At 35.3% G+C, this 19330-nt stretch overlaps 2 protein-coding genes across 2 annotated transcripts in view; both read left to right on the forward strand.

The window, feature by feature from the left end:
* The window catches only part of LOC134844048 (cilia- and flagella-associated protein 418-like), a 115065-nt gene that overhangs the window by 59187 nt on the left and 36548 nt on the right, over nt 1-19330 (forward strand). The gene's annotated exons all lie outside the window — the stretch shown is intronic.
* On the forward strand, nt 4684-13681 carry LOC134844171 (trichohyalin-like). Its single transcript, XM_063860723.1, has 6 exons — nt 4684-5101; nt 8461-8666; nt 9114-9261; nt 10218-10364; nt 10845-10958; nt 13207-13681. Exons 1-6 carry the CDS (start codon nt 5025-5027, stop codon nt 13439-13441), a joined length of 927 nt encoding a protein of 308 aa, XP_063716793.1. The 5' UTR covers nt 4684-5024; the 3' UTR covers nt 13442-13681.

Below are 19330 nucleotides of genomic sequence, written 5' to 3' on the forward strand. Positions count from 1 at the left end.
AACTGCATTAGCACTCTTCAAAATGAACACAACACCCCCCCCCCCCCCCCCCACCTGAATCATTGGTAAAATGGGTCTCTCTCTTTCTCTCCCTCTCTTCATCACTTCATCACTCCCTCAATTCTTCTGAAGACGGCTCTGTATGGTTGTCGATTTGGCACAGTTGCAATATTGCAAGGATTATGCTGTTTTTTTTTGCCTTATTGTCATATTCTATAGTCGGTAATATGCAATCTTAAGTGTTTGTGTAATGCTGATGATGATGGTTATGACGCAAGATGTTTGCCCTTACTCTGTGAATAGACGTACCCAGCTGCGAAGGCCCCTTTTGGTATGTTTGGTCTGTCACTTTTTGACTATTTTCAGCATAAAATCAAGAGATGCGGTCTCTTGTACAAGGCCCTCTCATCTTACTCAAAAACTGGAAACTGGATAAGTACTAATACTTGGAGTTAACCTGAAGTAACACTAGTACATAGCATATAGACTATTTATTTGCATCGTTAATGTTTTTATAGAGGTTTCAAAAGATCGTACAAAATTAACCGCAACCATTTCTATTGAAAAGTTTGCCAAAAATGCCAAATTTTCAAAATAGGTCGAAAAATATGCTTGATCTAAGTATGCAAGAAATTTGATGCAGGAAAACTATTTTTTCTTGTGGTAAAGATTTTATAATGAAGATATTCAATAAAAAACCTGAGAAAAAAGTCATTAAAAAACTGCATTTTTACTTTAAGATAATTTTCTTAAAAAAACAAATGAAAAAATCAGCAAAACCTATATAAGAGTCTTCACTACGTTCATTACTCTTAATCAAGTGTTTTATCCTAGAACTTTTGAAAACGCAATAAATTTCCATGTATTAAGCGTTACTCGATTGCGTTAGTCGCTCAAAATTAGAGTAAAAAAAACGAAAAATTAAAAATTTCACACAAGTTTTTCTCGACAAGAAATTTAAGTTTTTCGACAACGAATCTTTCAAACAAACTTTTCTCGACATGGAATTTTTATCGTTGTTCGAATTATTACTCAAAAGGCTTGAATATGGTAGATCGCTCAATTCAGTCCGATGATTTTTTGTGGTTGAATTTGCGTGGAAAACAAAAAAAATAGGAAAAAAAGAAAAATTACAAAATAACTAAAACCAACCCGAAGATAAAGTTCCTCCCCATTTTCAATGGTCGGAAAAAAAATCAAATTTTGTATCTCTTTTGAACGTCAGTATAAGCCTGCTGGTAAACAATTTTGCAGATCTGTGGTCGATTCTGGTCAAGTCTACTAGATCCCAGCCGACTTTTTTCGACCCTGGTCGTTTTTAGTATGCATATAATTTTGTATTGTTTGTATTTTGCATATAGTTATGTATGTTTATCCTCGCATCCTGTTTCAAGTGTTTTCAATCACCTATATTATGAGTTGAGAAAAATATCAATTACAATCTATTAAAAATCAATTATAATCTCTCTTTTGCATAACAAATGAAAATCCATTATAAATACATAAGATGATCCTAATTGATTATTATTCCGCAAACAAATTATAACTGATAAAAGTTGATTATTTTAACCTCTTTTTGCAATCTATTGGTAGAGCACTAAAACCCATTTTAATATATATTTATTCTAATCGATTATAACCCCTTCCCCTTTATGTGCTCATTTTGTCTTTGGTCTTGCATCTGAATAGCTCATAAAACCCTTCATGGACATTGGCTTCTGTGAAATCGTTTTAAAAATTTTCAAACCAATTCAGTTTTATAAAATATTTTTCCAACTTTTCTCGACTAAATTTTGTTCATGTTAATAAAAATTTTTTAGTGTTCTTAGCCACCAACTTAGGAGAATACGGTTTTTCGTTTAAAAATTATGTTGATAGAGTTAAAATCCCACTACTGCGATATTACTATGAACCAATGAAACTGAACTCTACATAAAATGTTTGTTTCCTGGCCAAGTTTTTGTGCCTAGATGAAGCAAAAGGTGACACGACATCTCACGTTACGATGTTTTGGCAAATTACGAAATTATAAATGATTATAATTGCTATGGAAAAGTGTTTGCTATAAACTATTTTCAATTATAGTTGATTATAAGATATTGTAATTGTTGGAAATTTGACAGTTATAACCGAACAAAAGTCTTTGAAACACCTAATTTTTCAAACTATTATCAACAATAATCCTCAAAATATCTGCTAAAAAATCAATTTTGATCCAGGTCTTAAGCCTATTCTTCGGTTTCGAACTTGGTTAAAAAAAATGGTAAAATCAACACAACTATTAGTTTTTTTAGCCCCAACAATTTTATAATTGCACATTTTTTGAAAAAAAAAACAAAATGTACATTCCGCGTTCTCACACTTACTAGTCACGCCTAATTGCAGAGGCTTGCAAAACAATTTTCAGCAATTGTTTTTTCAGGGTGTACGATTTGATTTTTTCAGGTTTTCAATTCATGACTAGACAGCTTTTAATTATGTCCAGGCAGCTTTTAAAATTTGACCAAACTTTTTTCTGGGATTTTTTATTAGCTCGATGCGGTTCAGTTTTTGTGAACGTTGTAATAAAATTTCAAGAAGAACATTTTTGAAAAGTCATCTTTTTTTTGGCTGTAAGCCCTCATTAGAGTTGATTTTTTTTGTTTTAAACTTTGGTAGCACAAACAGATAGAAACTTTCAATGTCTCTATTTCTTTGTGCTAAAAATAAAAATACGATAAGTTTCCGTTCAACTTCCTTCAAATCAGGTTCAACCATTACCTCAATACGAGATGTGCGAAAAAAAGTTGTGAGAAAGGTGATAAATTTCAGTCCAATCCCTCCCCCCAAGCAAACCACGTTTAATCATTACCCTCAGCACCCTCTCTTGGATGGGGAAATTGGGGAGAGGGGTCGATGGATGGGGAGGTGGAGGGGATGTGTAGGTGAGAGGGTGACTTGATTGTGGGCTGCGGTTGTGCTATCGGGTTAGTATACATAAAAAAAACGTTAAAAGGCATGAATTGAATTAAAAGGATAAAATAATAAACGCAAAAACGAAAGTTTAAAAATGCTTAGTGTCAAAACGTATGGAACGCAATAGGTAGCAACTGAGCTTATCATCAATTGAGAAAATTCAAAATAAATTCAAAAAAAATTCAAAATAAATTCAAAATAAATTCAAAGTAAATTCAAAAGTGTCATCAATTACCTCCCAAAAATCTAATATAATTAATATGATCGATTCTAATAGAATATATGGACTTGAATTGTGATTCATTACTTGGTAATTTATAGGTACTGATAAGGAAATGCCAAAGCAACTGGTTATGAGCCATTGGCGCTCGGTACGGGTACTTTTTTCTGATGCGATTTTTTTAAACAGACAGTTAGTTACAAAATTTATCCCCTTTCTGGTTAAACAACGGGGATGAGGAAGGGGGTTGGTGACAAATGAACTGGGGACGTAAATGAACGTGTACGGAGTATGTTTAGATTTCGAGTTAGCCGTGAGTATAGCAGAAGTTGTTGACAATTTTGCAAATAATTTCGCAAAAATTCAAATATTATAATGAATTTTAAATGGATTATAATCCATTATCATGGATTTTTTTTGGATTATCTTTTTACGGAAATAATCGATTATAATGACAATATAATTGATTTTGTAGTCTAATTTTGGACAATCATGGATTACAATGACAATATTTTAGACAACATTTTTCCGTTATAATCGATTTCTATCCATGAAACTCCGGTGCGGGTACTTATTTAAAGAAGTTCAGCTTCGTTCAGCTTTCGAAATCTGTCTTAGTCTGTTTCTTGGAATTTATTGATGCTTTTTGATTTTTTTCAAAATAAAGTTTCAATACTGAGCTTGCAACACTACGAACAATCGCGATATCAAAAAAAAAACGCAAAAGCTTGTTTTTTTTCACTTTCTCCTTGAGTTTTTCAGTTGTGACAGCGTTTATGGTCTGGTCAAGCTGGAAAATATTGACACGTTTGCTTTATATTGGCTTTCAACTGCATACACAATCTAAAAAGTTGAATAATCAAGATTTCGTGAAAAATTGTGATGGTTTTATCTCAATTTTGATTCTGTTTCTGGCTAAGCAGTTTTGATCCTTTAAAAATATAGAAAATTGAATCTCATTAGCTATTTTTTGTGCCATGAAATTTCTTGTTTTTTGGGCACCAAAAATTTAATAAATTATTGTGGGAAGCATATAAATCTGTGTTCAATTTGAAGCAATTGAAGCAAGCTAAATAGTTCAGGTTTTTTGGTTGGGTTGAAGTAAAACAAAAAACGAAGTTAATGCCAGATCACATTGTTTCTCCGTTTTTTTTGGCTGAAGACTGCCAATTTCAAATGGAAAGCAAACATTGTCTGCCCGGGAATTCACGCTCATTTTAGATAAATTATCAATTTTTATGATGAAGATCGGAGCAGATACTCGATTATCGCTTGGCTCAGCTTAAGCGGAAAAAAACAAATTGAACCGTTTTTTCACCAACGATTTTTTAAATCCCATTTGCGTGATGTGAATGTGTATAGCAATGAATCTGATCCAGCAATATCTTCAAAAAGCAATATCTTCATGAAAGGGTCCTATATTGTCAAATAATACTTAAAAAATTCATTGAGCTTTGAACAAAGCTTTGAGATAGACAGACACGTTTATGTATTAATTTTATGTTATGGTCTGAATTGTTTTGGCAATCTGCGAACATTCAATACGTTCTTACAACACAGATGGTGTTATAAATTGTTAGATCGGTTGAATAAAAACACGAATGGCAAAATTACTCTGACAATTTAGCTAGAAAAAAAAACAAAAAAAAAGAGATAATTTCCAAAGAATTGGTTAAACCACAGACAACAGGGTCAGTTGAAGCGTGCCATAGAAATCCGACTAGCCATAACTTATTGGACAATTAGAGCCATAACTTAATTGAAGTATTACCATAATAGCCCACCTAGCCATAGCTTATTGGGCGATTGAGGCCATAGCTGAGTGGACTGATCAGTGATTGTGGTCATTATGGACGTGGATGATGAGGATGAACTGCGACTCCATCTGCACAAGAACATCAAATCCAACTTTGGGCGCAAACCGGGGTAAGTAGAAATTATGTGTTCATGTCTTTTCTGTTAGTCTTTTCTGTTTGTCATCGCAAGAGGCTACAGGAAGCAAAATATCAATTTGATTCAGATTATGATAAAGCTCAGAATATTCCGCCAACAGAAAGTAACCCCCCCCCCCCCAATAGACCAAGTTAAAACTTCCACCGCAGCGTTCAATTAAAACTAAATTTGCTAAGCAGTACGTGTAAAATTCTCTATTCTGATTGGCTGAAAATTCCATCTCAGAACAGAACCAAGTTAACCCCTCCCCCTAAACGTATTTGGAGTCAGCGGGTGAGATGAGGACGTTAACTTGGTTCAAAGGCAATCGGGCAAAGTACCGGACAAATTATCTAAAAATTCCTCACTGTAAAATAACTTGGAAGGGGCGGATTTAGGGGGCAATTTTTACTCAGCGCCAATGTTTCCTAATTTTGAGGGGAAAGCGCTCGCCGAAAAAAAATGCAATTTTTTGGTAATAATTTTCCAAAAAGTGCTTAAAAACGCCTTTTGTTGGACTGCTTTTTTAAAATGTTGCCTGTGTCGCAGAAAATGTAGCCAAAACATTGTCTTTTTCTCAGATAATCAATTGGTCTACCTAAAAAAAGGTCGATAAATTTTTCAAACATTTTTTGAAAATCCGCCCCTCCCCCTCGAGAAAATTTTAGATCCACCCCTGCTTATTCGCCTAGTCTGGCTAAGCAAAATTGCGATGAAATATTATGGACTTATCAAAGCCCAGAAATAGTGAACAGGGAAGTTTTTAAGCAATGCAAGGTTTAATTTAAAAACCACGATCATCACGACATTTGTCAAATTAGAAACAAAAAAATATCACGAATTTCCCTACTTCAAGCAAACAATCATAAAGTGTTTTTGTATTTGCCTTGAGCAAAAGCTTAGGTCTAACCTCTCCAACTAATTTCACCTTACACTTTTGTGCTGCATTTTGAAAATAGTAATCCAGAGAAGTAGTTCCAACCAATCACTATGAGGGAAAAAGAATGATCAATGAACAACTGTTATTTTCAAACTCGTATTGGGCCAATTTTGCTATTTTATTGAACCCCGCACTGAAGTTTCAGGGATAATAATCGATTATATTGGATTTTCATTATCAGTCTTTATAAAATAGCAAAAATATTCGATTATAATCGATTGGAAATGGATTATAATTATACAATTTTTTAAGCAATAGAATCGTTTTTAATTGATTGGAATCGAATATTTTCAACTTGTTTTCAAAAAAACTTTATCAAAAAAAATTAATCAATTTTAATCCATTTATTAAAATCTTTCGGCGTGCTGTTTTCATTTTTTTATAATGCTGTTAAACGGAACTTAGTTATTTTGTTCTCGCGCTAAATTTCATTTTTTTTCCTAATTTCAATCGCGTTTATGAAAATTTATAACAAGTCGCGTGTTTTTGTTATTTTTGTAATTAATTTTTTTTCCACCTGGATAAGTATTTATGTAGAATGGGTGAATGTGTGGGGAGGGGGTGGTTTGGGTTTAAACGCGGGGAAGGACGGGGAGATGGGGAGAATAAGGGGGCATGAGGGGCTTAAGGGGTATCGTGGGGGGACTTTCAAGAAATTCGAAATTTCAGTCGATTTTTTTCAAGTCGGCCAATTTGACTTTCCCGAGCACTCCCATAACACTCAAAGGAAAGTATTTCGATCAAATTGTTAGCGCCGGAGGCAATTTTTTTGAAAAAACTGGTCAAAACTCCGTTTTGGGCACTTTTTTGAAAACACTACATATTAGCCTCTTCAAAATTACTACATCTTGGCCGCCCTGGATGAACGTGTTCGTTGGAGTTTTGCAGAAACTTGCAGAAAGTAGAGTCATTATTTACAAAGTTTAACAAGTTTTCATGGGTTTTTTGTGCAAAAAAATTCCATTCTAAAATTCTAAAACTCCATTCTAAAATCCAAAATTCTAATTTTGCAGAAATTTTTTGACTTTTTCTGGAATTTTTTGTTCTCAAAATGGCGCTAAAAAGCTCCAAAAACTATTTTATTTGCTCACAACTAAGTTTTCAGGGCTCCAATTAAGCATAAATAAGCTGTTGTAAGCCTGATCGCTCGCTTTATTTTCTCGAAATTGGAATAAAAATTAAAAACTTAAACCAGTTTTTCTGAAATTTTTTTTCGAATCACGATTAAAAGGGCTTCAATTTAGTATATCACTCGTTCCGCTGATCATTTGTGCTACTTAAAAAATACAGAAAACACCCGAATACAAAGTTCTTCCCCAATTTTCTAATGGTCGGAACAAAAACGTGTTGCAATGAAATTAACACAGAATTCTCGAACATCAGTGTTGAACAAAAAATTTTGAAAAACGGAAAACCAATCGGATATTGTTTGAGCTCCGACTGAGAGTCGTCAAAGTTAAATTACTTTTAAAAGAAAAACCTTACAAGGTCAAACTGTGCACTGGATAAGCGCACAATGTCGTGTCTGTATGTTCCTGGATTCCAGAGACAAGTCTATAGACATGTTAAAATTTGGTCAGAGCGGTCTCAAAGAATGAAAAAACAGAAGAACAACAAAAGGAGCGTCCTTGTTTTGGAATCCGCTACACTTCACAAAATGCACAGTTAATCCTCACAACCCGGGTTGGCCTGCATGAACTGAAAATGCTAGTCGTACAATTCCATGAACTAAGTTTATGAAAAACAAACTAATCTTTTAAATTTCATACCTTTACTAAAACAAAGTCATCAAACTTTTAAAGAATTTTCTCTTATTTTGGCATAAAATTCGGTTTTTTATCATATTTGAAAAAAAAACTTTTGCCAAAAAAGGCTCATCATACAATTTCCATTTATGGAAATTCTATGACAAGCAATTTTTGATGGCGATAGCAAAAATGTTTCTAATTAATATCGATAATCCCCCCCCCCCACAAAAAAAATATTTTTTTAAATCGCAAAACGAAGCTTGTACTCAAATAAACCTTTTCTGAAAAAATTTTTGCATACAAAATTTAGTTTTTTGTGTGCATAACATAGTCCTGGATGCACAAAAATTGATTTTTTCAATGCATGACTGACTAAAATTTTAAGATTTTCTGCCCCGTACACAAATGTTTGTTTTCGTGGTTTGAGATCTTGCTCTAATTGAGCTCGCTTACTCAATGACAAAATTTTGAATTCCAAAAACTGGCTGAAACTTAACCTATACTTTTTGTCTTATTCAGTAAATATCAGCAAAACGAGCTAACGAGCCTGTCGGGTGTTCCTTTTTTGGTAAAGGGCGTGATTTCTATCAGTGTTTGTCGTATTAAAAACCACCCCCCCCCCCCCATCATTTCAACCAAGTTTTTACATATACCCACATATTCAGTGAGCCCAAATTGGGTGGGGACGAGATTGGTTTGTGGAGCAAGTATTACCACAGTTCCTACGGCCACGCCCCTTCCAATGGGAACCCCTACTACAGAGATGTGTATGCGAGGGATGCGTCTGACTTCTCCCGCAGACAGAGGGGGGTTCTGGGGGAGATGAGAGACATGAAGGACATACTCAGCAAGGACAGGACTAAACTTCTAGGTCAGTATTTTCATTGAAATTTTATCGTTTTGTGATACTTTTAATCACGTTTCACCATTTATCATCAATATATGCAATCAAAATAACTATATTTACTTAAGGGAGGATCTAGGGTTTTCATGAGGTTGGGGGGGGGGGATGGGGGTTATGGTGGGACTTAGAGTTTCAAAGTAAGGTCGAAAAAGCTCGACCTTTTTTTTGGTCGATGACATTGATTTCCCGAGCTCTCTTCAAACAGCAGCAAAAGGAACCCTATTTTGGCAGAAATTTGAAACAATGACTTAAAAACATCGATTTTGTGAATGTATTAAAAAATTTTAGCAAGAAAAAAGCGCCTAAAACTGGCAAAGATTAGCGCACAGTAAACTTTTTTTCTTATTCGTGATGGTCTTTATGGATTTTCTCTTCACGTATTTACCCAAACTTTTTCTGCTGTCCTCGTTTTAGATTACACTGCAATACTGGAGGACCAGCACGACAGTCTCTACCGCATGTCACGTGACCCCTACTACGAATTCCTTCTCCTCAAACACCCCCAGTACAGAGACAAACAGAGTTACTTCCCAAGAAGGAAAGAGGTCAACGAACGCCTCAGGTCGACCTCTTTTAAAAAAAAAATAATAATAATTTTATTTTCAGTTTGATACAAAAGACAAAAGCCATAAGTCATAACTGTAAATTATTATCCATGAAGGAAGCAACAAATTGAGAATTGATGCCGTTCGCGTGATGACTCCTTACGAGTGATGTCTTCTTAAATAAAGAACTCCATGAATAATGAAGTCAATTAAATCCATGTGCGAATTATATGAGAAATTCCGATCATTCCAGTTCCATAAGTTCCGATTGTATCAGTTGAGTTATTTTTAGTATGACAGCATTAAATTTTCAATTTTTAGAATTCAAAGATTGTCCGAAAAAAACCTTATAGGTTTCGACCAGTTTCTATATTTTCTATATTTTAGTTTTATACTTTTATTTTTAGTTTGAGCCATCCCATATATGTTTTGACCAAGTTAGATAATTCAAGCTTCACTTCGAAATTTTCGTCGACTTTTTTTTCGAAATTTGGCCTTACATTTTATTTGATCTCTTTAATCGAAACAAAAACAAAGCCTTCTCTTAATTATGAACAAGATTGAGTTAAGAACGTGAATATTCGGTGGCTGTTTATTTGGAAAAGAATGTTCTCACCATTCATCATTGCAAAAAAAAACGAAGCCCAAAAAATTTTCTTTTTTTCTTTTTCCACACGTTTTTTGCCGGATTTCTTCGTTTGTTTTTTTTTTCTGGCGAGGAGGTCGAGGCAATAAAAACAAAAAGAAAACAAGGTTAAAAAATACAGCAAAATTTTTTTCGACGTTGTTTTCGGGCTCTTCAAAGTCAATAACAGTTCTAAAAAACCCCAAAATCGTTAAACAACATTAGAAAAAAGTCGGCTCTCAACCTAATAATCACTGTCTGCATGCAGTTACACGTTTGGGAGGTTAAAAAAACTGAAAGAAATAATTATGATGGGTTGTATTTAATTAATTTTGGGTTTGTTTATAGTAAACTGGATAGGTTCTATGGTGACAAATTGAGATGGGCGGAGGAGAATGGGAGGGAGCAGAAGAATAGGGAGTGGCTGCAGGCATACCTCACCCAGAGAGAGAAGGACAGAGAGAAGCCCAAACAGACCCTCAACCACCTCCAACAGTCAGTACATCGCATATCAATCCTCTTCTCAAATCATTTAACTTCCTTTTCCATTTCCCATCCGGCCTGACACCAAGCCACGTTTTTCTTCAGAAAAGCAGCTCAAGAAAAAAATTCTCCAAACATTCTCCACTAAAACTCGTTAATCGAAAGAAAAGATTGAGTTTTAAATGTTTTGAGCAGTTTTGTTTCTCTATTGAAGTGTATTTGCTGATAAAAAACCTTATGGCTTTTTTGGCGGGATTAGCGTATTCTATTTATCCAGAGCTTGTATCGAAAAAGTCATTTGAAAACTTTTTTCCCGTGTTTTTCTCTTTCTGTTTTTGGGGGCAAGAAAACGGACTTGAAGATGAAGATGTTGAAAAAGTGTCAATAAATCACTTAGTGGTTATCGTTTAGGTAAAATAGCAAACGAAGCTCTGCTAAAGCGTCTTGAAGCTTTGCTAGTTAAGTTATTATAATACTGCTTGACTGTTGTAGATATCTGGAGCACACTGGGGAGGCAAACAGAAGAATAGGGCAGGACCTTGAGGAGGACAGAGAGAGAAGACGGCAGCTGGATGACATCCTCGCCCACCAGAACAGCTCCATCAGGCATGGCCTTTGCAGTATTTTCCGACGCCTCAGACACGCGTAACTTTTGCTCGGCATAAAGAAAATGCCCAAGCATATAACGCGATTGTTTTTTCTGTACAAAAATCCAGTGATCGAGTTCATTTCTCGTGTTCATTGCTGGAAAGTGAGAAACAATTATTTGACAAAAAAACTGCATATTTCTAAATTAAGGGCATAACAGCGCCCCCCACAAAGAACTGACCATCTCGTGTATCGGCAGGGCTGATCTAGGAACTTCTCGATTGACGAGAATTTTCGAAACTTCTCAAAACTGTTTACTATAATATTTCGCCAAATTTTTCGCGTTACTTAAAAAAAACAGACGGTAAATGATTTTTATTGTGACTTTTCTTAGACTCCTTTTGGTAAGCTTAAATTTTTATCAAAGTTTGCGTTTCTGAGCATACTTTTTGACGTCCATTTTAGTGTAGTGTATATTGTGTGTCCCAAAGGAACTCGACCACTGCCTATCTAAACGTGCTTGCGCAAAGGTACCTGCATATACGCGCAAAAATCGGTTATTTTTGTTTCACCAAGAACTTTTGTTACGCCAAACTAGTTTCCGATTGATTTTGTGTTTGGTTCTGTGATTTTTTTTGGCAATGAAATTCCAGCAATTAGCAATCAAAGTAAGGTGTATTAAAAGGTGTATTAATTGAAAGACAATCGTAATCTTTCCTGGTCCAACTTATTTAATAACTGTTAACTCATGTCAGAAAGTCCTTTATATGACTCTGCTTCAAGTGGTGGAGTCAGTTTTACGAAATAAAATTTTTAAATGAAAAACCTATAAAAAATCTTGTAAGTCTATTTTTACCAAACTTTTTCTATAGTTTAAGAATGATTTTTCTGACAAATATTCAATTAAAGCTAGTTTTATAGATGTTGACATATATATCGAGTTTTTCGGCTAATTTGAGCCGCAATTAGTTTTTTATTTGAAAATGTTTGATGTGATGTTACACAATCTAAAAAATGTTAACAATTTAGTTTTTTCCAAGAAAAACTAGTTCGAAACTATTCAGTGGTCAATGTCAACCTTAGATTCTTTCCAAACCTTTCAGTGTTCTCGGCTAGGAATATATAATAGACTTGTTAAAGTTTTTGTAAGACAATACATTGTTCTTGTTGTTTTCTCGCAATTTTTGTGCAAGATTTGCATTTGTCTTGCAAAAGTTTTGCAAGCTTTGTATTCTATATTTGCAAGAAACAAACAAAAATTTTCATTCTACTATCAAAATAGTTTTAACTTATTATTGTTATTGCTAAGTTCAGTATAGTCAGTGTTTTTAAAGTTTCTGCTAGTCTCTTGCAGATACTCAGCAAAATTTCACAGCGAGTATTGCTCGATTGACTTTAACCTATTTGACGGCCAGTACAATTAAACTTTTTTCAGTCGAAACATTTTTCCTCAGTCGAACTCAGTCAAAATGTTTTTTTTTTCTCGATCGAAACGCTTCTCGGTCAAAAAAAAGTGGATTGAGCTCAGTCGAAACGTTTTCCTTTGGTCAAACACAGTCGAAATGCTTTTTTGCGGTCGATTTCTTCTCGGTCGAAAAAATTCCTCGGTCGAGCTCGGTCGAAACGTTTTTCCTCGGTCGAACTTGGTCGAAATGTTCTTCCTTGGTCGAACACAGTCGAAACATAGATAGCTTGAGTGGATTTGGTCGAAACATAACGATCCTGGGTCGAGACGGTCGAAACATACCATTTTTATTCGAGTCGATCGAAACACAAATCGCAAACCTCGACCCGGGAGCCGAATCCTGTTCAAAACATTTTGTTTTAAAACGATGATTTTATTTCTTCTCTGCATCCATCTTTGGCTGTGGCAATATGTGAGTTCTCAACCTTACTTTTTTGGTTCCTGCGAATCTCAGAGGAGCTATCAGTAGGCCTTAACAGTCCTGTAAAGGATAGTCCATGTGTGTTATCTCCCCACATTCCAGACTGTGTTATTTTTGTTGAGAGACGCTCTTTAGTTTGCGACTCAAGGCCGTTTTTGCGTCTATAAATTTCACGTGGTACCACTATTGCAGCAGAAATTTTTCTGGCTATGGTAGACCTCTAGCTAGAGGTCAAGTGAGAGCTCGCCCTCACTCACTATCATTGCCATGGCGTGGGATTGAATCCGCGATCTGACGATTTTAAAGTGAACGCCTTACCACTATGCTAATCGCCTCTTACATGTATGGATGTAAATGTGAGCTTTCTTGTGTGTTTTCAGGAAACTGGAAAAAAGACTGGCCAATGAGAGTGAAGAGAGAAGCAGGAAGGCAGCAAATCTGAGAAGACTCTTTGAAGAGGAGGCCGACCAGATCAGTGAACAAATTGCCCGACAGAACATGCTCAGACACTCCCTCTTGCCAGCCACCAGACTCCCGCTACCAGTTTCGCCCCGAACTCCTCCCTTTCTTGCTCACCACCCCCACAGTCGTCATAGTCTTCTGCTGGATGACTGATTATAGTCTAAGACCATCCCCACCGCTTCTAGCTTCCTAAATGCGCATTGTCATAGCCTTAGGTTGGACGAGGAATTCTAGTCAAACATGATCCCTTGTCGCTTCTTTCTTCCTTATATCCATATACAAGACAGAGGGCAGACGAGCAAACAGACTGAGTTGAGAACTTTCAGGGATCTCTAGCCACCAAAGCTTTTATCTTTCACTGAAACCACAAATTTATGTTAAATTCAATTTATTTGCAAGTTTTTTCTGCAGTTTTTGTAATTCAAAAACAATATGATTTTTGGTAGATTGTTCGAAAAAAGAGCACGGGCGACAACTTAATCAAAAGTCTGCCTAAACATTTCTATACAAAGGGAGGTAGATCTGTTTTTTTATGTGGATGTGCAGGAGCGGATCTATGATTTTTTCGAGGGTGGGGGGGGGGGCGGAATTTAACTATAATCTAAAATATGAATATACAAAAATTATTATCGAAGATTTTTCAGTCATAGGTTTTAATTTAACGACTCAAAGGTGTTTTTGCGGCTCGGAATGGCATTAATTTGTTATGCAATGCCTTGCAACGTGAGCATGCAGATATTTGGCTGAATGCTCGCAAATTTCCCTAATCAGTTTTTTATTTGTTATCCGGTCTACATGAGTCTAGTTATTAAACCGTATGCCTTCCAACACACGTTCAAGGTTAGCAACAAACAGTTTTTTGTGTAGTTATATGGAATTTTTGGAGAGACTGGTTAACTCGTGATGAATCGATAAAATATTTTTGTAAGTAAAAAATTTATTCACGAAACTTTTTACCAGTTCGACTAGTTTTAGCAATTGTTGTAGTTTTTCTCCGAAAATATTTTTAAAAGATTTATAGAAAGTACACTTAAAAACTCCATTATTAACCTGAGTTATCAAGCTATCTAATTCTATCACTGTGCAGACCTGGTCAGGAAAAAATCAGGTCAAAGTTTTGCATCGATTACCCAGGATTTCCTGAATTGGTCTAACAATTGGCACAAAAAATAACGAACATTTGAACCAAATGGTAGACGTTTAAACTAAAAAAAAATTTAGTGCGGTCGTCGAAAATAGCCAAAATAAATTTTTTGGTTAAATCAAAAATACTAGGAAAAACAAAAAAAGGGAAATTTTAAATGCCAATAGTCGGTTACTAATCGTCAAAAAGTGATCGGATTAATAATTGCTTTGGATTTTAGTGAAACACTAGACTATGGATGCGTTTATTGCCAAAATCTAGGCCATTTTTTTAAACAAGAAAAAATGTTTTTCAGAGAATCAATAACTAAACAAATACATAAAACTTACCTCGTCAATTGCTGAGCAAATTATACCAAAGTCTTTTTCTTGAATATCCCAATGAAGTTTCAGAAAAACGAAGTCTGCTCAATTCGTAAAGTAATCGCTATTTTCCATAGTAGCCAAAAAAACATCATATCATTAGATAAAAATTCAATTTTGATATAATATCAATTTTAAACGTTTCGCTTACTTTTTGGAGCTGATACCATTTTAAAATTTGTTGCGCTATATATAGGTGCTTTTTGATATTTATTGCATACAAGTGGCCGAACAGTTCTAAGTATTTTTTAAATAAGGGAAGAAACCAAAAATGATCCACTTTCGAAATAAATTAGAACAGTCGAAATTAGGCCCCCGAAAACAAAAACAGTCGAAAATCAATTATTAAAATGGATCAATTGCCGTTAATTTAAAAACATTATGTGAAGTAGTATTTTGCTCCTTTTATAATTAAACCCTTTGAAAATTACAAATTTTGCTCCAATTCACCGGCAGTTAGGGACAATATTAATATCAAAACCCTAGAGATGTTTATTTTCTTTGAGATTTCAATGGTCTCTTTCCATTTTAGAATAGTGAGTGGCTGATTTTTGTTTTCGCCCATTCGGTTCATCGCCTACGAGGGATTCCACTTGGATAAAAACATTCCACTTTCAATCATTGGGTCTTTTTGCAATTTTGAAAAAGTTTCAAAAGCAGCAGCAAAAGCGTGTGTTTTATCAAACTGCGATTGCTTTTCGCCAGTGTGATGGTGGGTACAGAATATGTGATTCTGCTGAACTACAAGTCGTAGTAACCTGAGCGAAAGAAGTTAGGTAGTACAGCAAACAAATGTTCTAGCTCCTCAAAAAAGTCAGGTTTGGAAGTATTCGTCACACCTATGCCAGAAAATAGAAAAAAAAAAAAAATCGGCGAAATCCTTCACCCCCAAATGGGATATAAGGAAACTAGTGTTATGTAATTGCGTTTTACCAGACAGAAAAATGGGATGCACTGAAATGGGAATGTATTAAAGCAAAAGTTTGATTTTCTTGGATATTGTTCAAAATGTTGAATGGATGGCATGAAAAAAGGAAACATAATCAATTAATTAGCCATACTTTTTGAACGAATTTTCAAATTTTCTGTTTTTTTTTGACCGCATGAGCCTTGATAGTAGGATCAGTAATTCTATAACATTTTCGGCAAAACAAGAACTAAACGTAGAGAATATTACTGTGAGAATTGCCTGCAGTATGGTAAGGCTAATAGTAAGTTGTGCTTAAGATTGATTAGTCATTAAGTAAAGTAGTACAGGAAAGGAATGGTAGAGTTCGAGATAGTCCTAAGCCAGAAAAAAAAGACCAAAATCAGGAAACTCAAACACCCCCTCCCCCCACAAGTCGGAACTAGGGAAGCTAATGTTATGAAATTCAGAGGAGCGGCAATAAAGAGTATTTGAACCGGACGTACGAAAAACGGGACCCCTCAGGTCATTGATGGGCAAGTGATAACAGTCCCAGGTAGTGTAAACGACCCTATCAGAACTCGGCAACTAGCGGCGGCATGGGACTCCAGTTTCAATATGTTTTAGGCTTAGTTGAGGGAAACTTAAGTTTTGAACACCAGACTCCTAGGACCCCCACTTCCGGTTTCATACCCAACGTAAAAAAAACCCTTCCCTAAATTCTGGAAGTCGTTTCTCGGACCCCCCAATGAATGCAGTGAGCTGAAACTTGGAGGGATGATAGATAGTGGCAAAATACATCTTGTGGTATAATTTGTTCATTTCTAACCGTTGGATTGAAAGCAACCAGCACTTGAATTAACTTTCCTTTAGATCGCAAATCGGCAAATTATGCAAAAAATGAGCTTGTGCATACTGACTTTATAGCGGCAATAGTTACTACTCACCACTGTCGCAAAAAGAACCCTTGTGAGTGAAACCATTCAGGCGGCTTGGTAAATTTGACCTCCTGAGATTCTGAGCCTGTTCGAGGAAGTTTGACCCGAGTTCACCCCTCGGTGACATTAAGTTTCCTTTTGAGCGTTTTGATCCCAAAATTGCATAAAAACACCGAGATTAAAACCGGGATTAACATCAGAATCAGAGGTTGGCGTGTTCCACAGCCCAACCCCTGGAATTAGGAATCAGTCATCCTACTAAAAATTGCGAGGAAACGTTTAAATTAATTTCGGGGAGTTACTTTTGTTTATAAATCGTTTTCGGGGCCTTACATTATGAACCTTGGAAGCATGTTAATGTGAACTGTTTTATCTAAACAAATAATTTGACAACAAAATCAGGAGTTTAAAAAATTTTGGGCTATGATTTTCTTACTAGGACAATTTCTTCAAAAAAATTGGGAGAAAAGTTTCAGAAAAATTTTTTTTTGACTCGTTTCAATTTTTCGAGTTATTCAGTTTGTTTTCACCTTTCAGAAGAAAATTCAAAAAATTTTATCAAATTTGAAAGTTGAATGTTACAAACTGGGAAAATAAAGCAAAAATTTTATGATGACAGGAAGAACAAATGAATTGATAACTATTTTGAATGGCATGATAGAAAAAATTGATTGCAAGCATTTTTCTGTTTTTAGTCAGCTCTAACTATTTTGATGATTTCAAACATCAACAGTACTACTTCTATCTGTTGCACTTGAAGCCTTTGTCATAACGCTTATAATTTTGCTGCAATAATAAAAATTCTAGGGAGATATCGGCAAATCAAGTGACTTGAATATGACTGAAACGGAAGATGACGGGTTGGAAAATATAAGGCAAGTTATCAAAGCACAACAGCGAGAAAATCGATCCTGGAAGAAGATTTGGCGACGAATGTGGCCCTGAGCCTTCACATAGTGCTTTGTCGAAGCAGAGAAGCGAAAGTGAAGATCCTGCCAAATCAAGCCGTGAGGCTAGAAGAGCAAAAACAACTGAGAGCTGGAAAGCGATTGTGATCATCTCTGAAGACAAGGTATAGCTAACGAAACAGATCACAATACGGAAGTTATTCGCTTCTAGTTCATCGAAAGTAGATTGAGGAGAGTTTGAATGACAACCAGAGGTTTCATGAGATCGGCGGCAGAATAAAAGAACTGGAGCTTGAGCGTGACCTCGGATTGAAAAAAAAAACTAATTTTTTATTAGACTCTTAAATTTATAAACTTTATTTAACCGCAATTATCGTTTTCAATTATCATAAACATGTTTTTTGTCAACTTTGTCAATTTTTGTCAATAATTTTTTGATTGGGCTGATTGAAAAGATAGATCATTTTTTTCATGAGAAGCAGTCTTCTGTAATTGTTCATAGACCTTTTTTTAAATTTCCTAGTTTCAATTTGATCTGGATAGCGACGACGCACGATAAGGTTATCCACCCGGATTGTGGGGAGTATGTGCCAGTCGTTAATATGGAAGAAGTTTGAGTTGTTTTTGGTTCGAAAAAAAAACTTTTTTTTTAAATTTGTATTTAACCCTGTGATGTTCAAGTTTCTCGCGACAACTGAAAAACAAAATTTAGGAATCAGAACAGCCCAATTGAATAGTGCAGGAAAGGCAAATGAAAATCAGACGAGAGTCAAATTGCAATTTGCAATTCGTCTATACATGAATAATTTGAGTTGATTTGTCTTATTCTTGGCAGAGAGCACAAAGAGTGGATACTAGAGTTCAATTTGTGGAGCAATGGGTACTTTGACTGGCCATGTCGCTCACGGAAGTGACCTATTGGTACAGAATTTGCTTGAGCAGCTTGTCAAAACTACCGGAAGTGCGTTTGTACGTATTTAAATTTCTAGAGTTATATTTTTTAACCTAATTATGTCTTGAGTTAGCTTTAGAGTTGCTGTTGAATGTGAGTACCTGCGTTTAATTACTTGAATGCAATTTATTTAGTTATGTCGAGAAGAGTCGAGTCTTAGTTTGATCCAACTAAAATGGAACAGATATTTACTGTCCAATAAAAACTAATGATGGTTACGTGAAGTCTCAACCTTGTTTTCAACTGCATTCGCGTCTTTTCGGGTATTTAGAGACCTAGTCATGGGGCTGTATTTAATTCTATCTAGAGTGGGCGGAAATTTGATAGTTAAGCTTTAACTGGTAACGGTCCTAATGTTTCATGCATGTGCATAAGCGAACTGTGAATTGGCTCCGACTTGTGTTACAAATCTCAAGAGATAGTGTCCCTGACCCTTGAGCCATTGATTATAGCGCTTATTTTTCAAACTCATATGTGCATTCGTGACTTGAGTAAACTGCTGTTTCAAGAAGAACTGTTCAACTAATACATCAAAAAATAAGATCCATTTGAAGATCACCACAAAATTTTTGAAGGGCTGGAATGGGAGAATTGTGATTGCCCGAACCACTGATTTGGGCAAGTTTTTTAAACCGTATAATTTATTTCAGATAAACATGAATATGTATGAACATCATCAATACTTTCGCTTATAGATGAACCTCAAATGGTTTTTTGACTGAGCGAAAGGATGTAGGACCAATGAAGTAACTATGGTTACCATGATTTCTGACCTGATTTACTTTATAAAAGAAAAAAACAAGGTTTTTCTTACCAAATCGGTTTGGTTTT

Source organism: Symsagittifera roscoffensis, chromosome 4, assembly GCF_963678635.1.
Source record: "Symsagittifera roscoffensis chromosome 4, txSymRosc1.1, whole genome shotgun sequence".
Lineage (NCBI taxonomy): Eukaryota > Metazoa > Xenacoelomorpha > Acoela > Convolutidae > Symsagittifera > Symsagittifera roscoffensis.

Excerpts from the sequence above, each read along its gene's own strand:
- LOC134844171 (XM_063860723.1), top strand. The coding sequence starts at position 5,025 with ATGGACGTGGATGATGAGGATGAACTGCGACTCCATCTGCACAAGAAC. Across the intron at positions 5,102-8,460 it reads AACTTTGGGCGCAAACCGGG|TGAGCCCAAATTGGGTGGGG; the intron begins GTAAGTAGAAAT and ends CCACATATTCAG. Across the intron at positions 10,365-10,844 it reads ACCCTCAACCACCTCCAACA|ATATCTGGAGCACACTGGGG; the intron begins GTCAGTACATCG and ends TGACTGTTGTAG.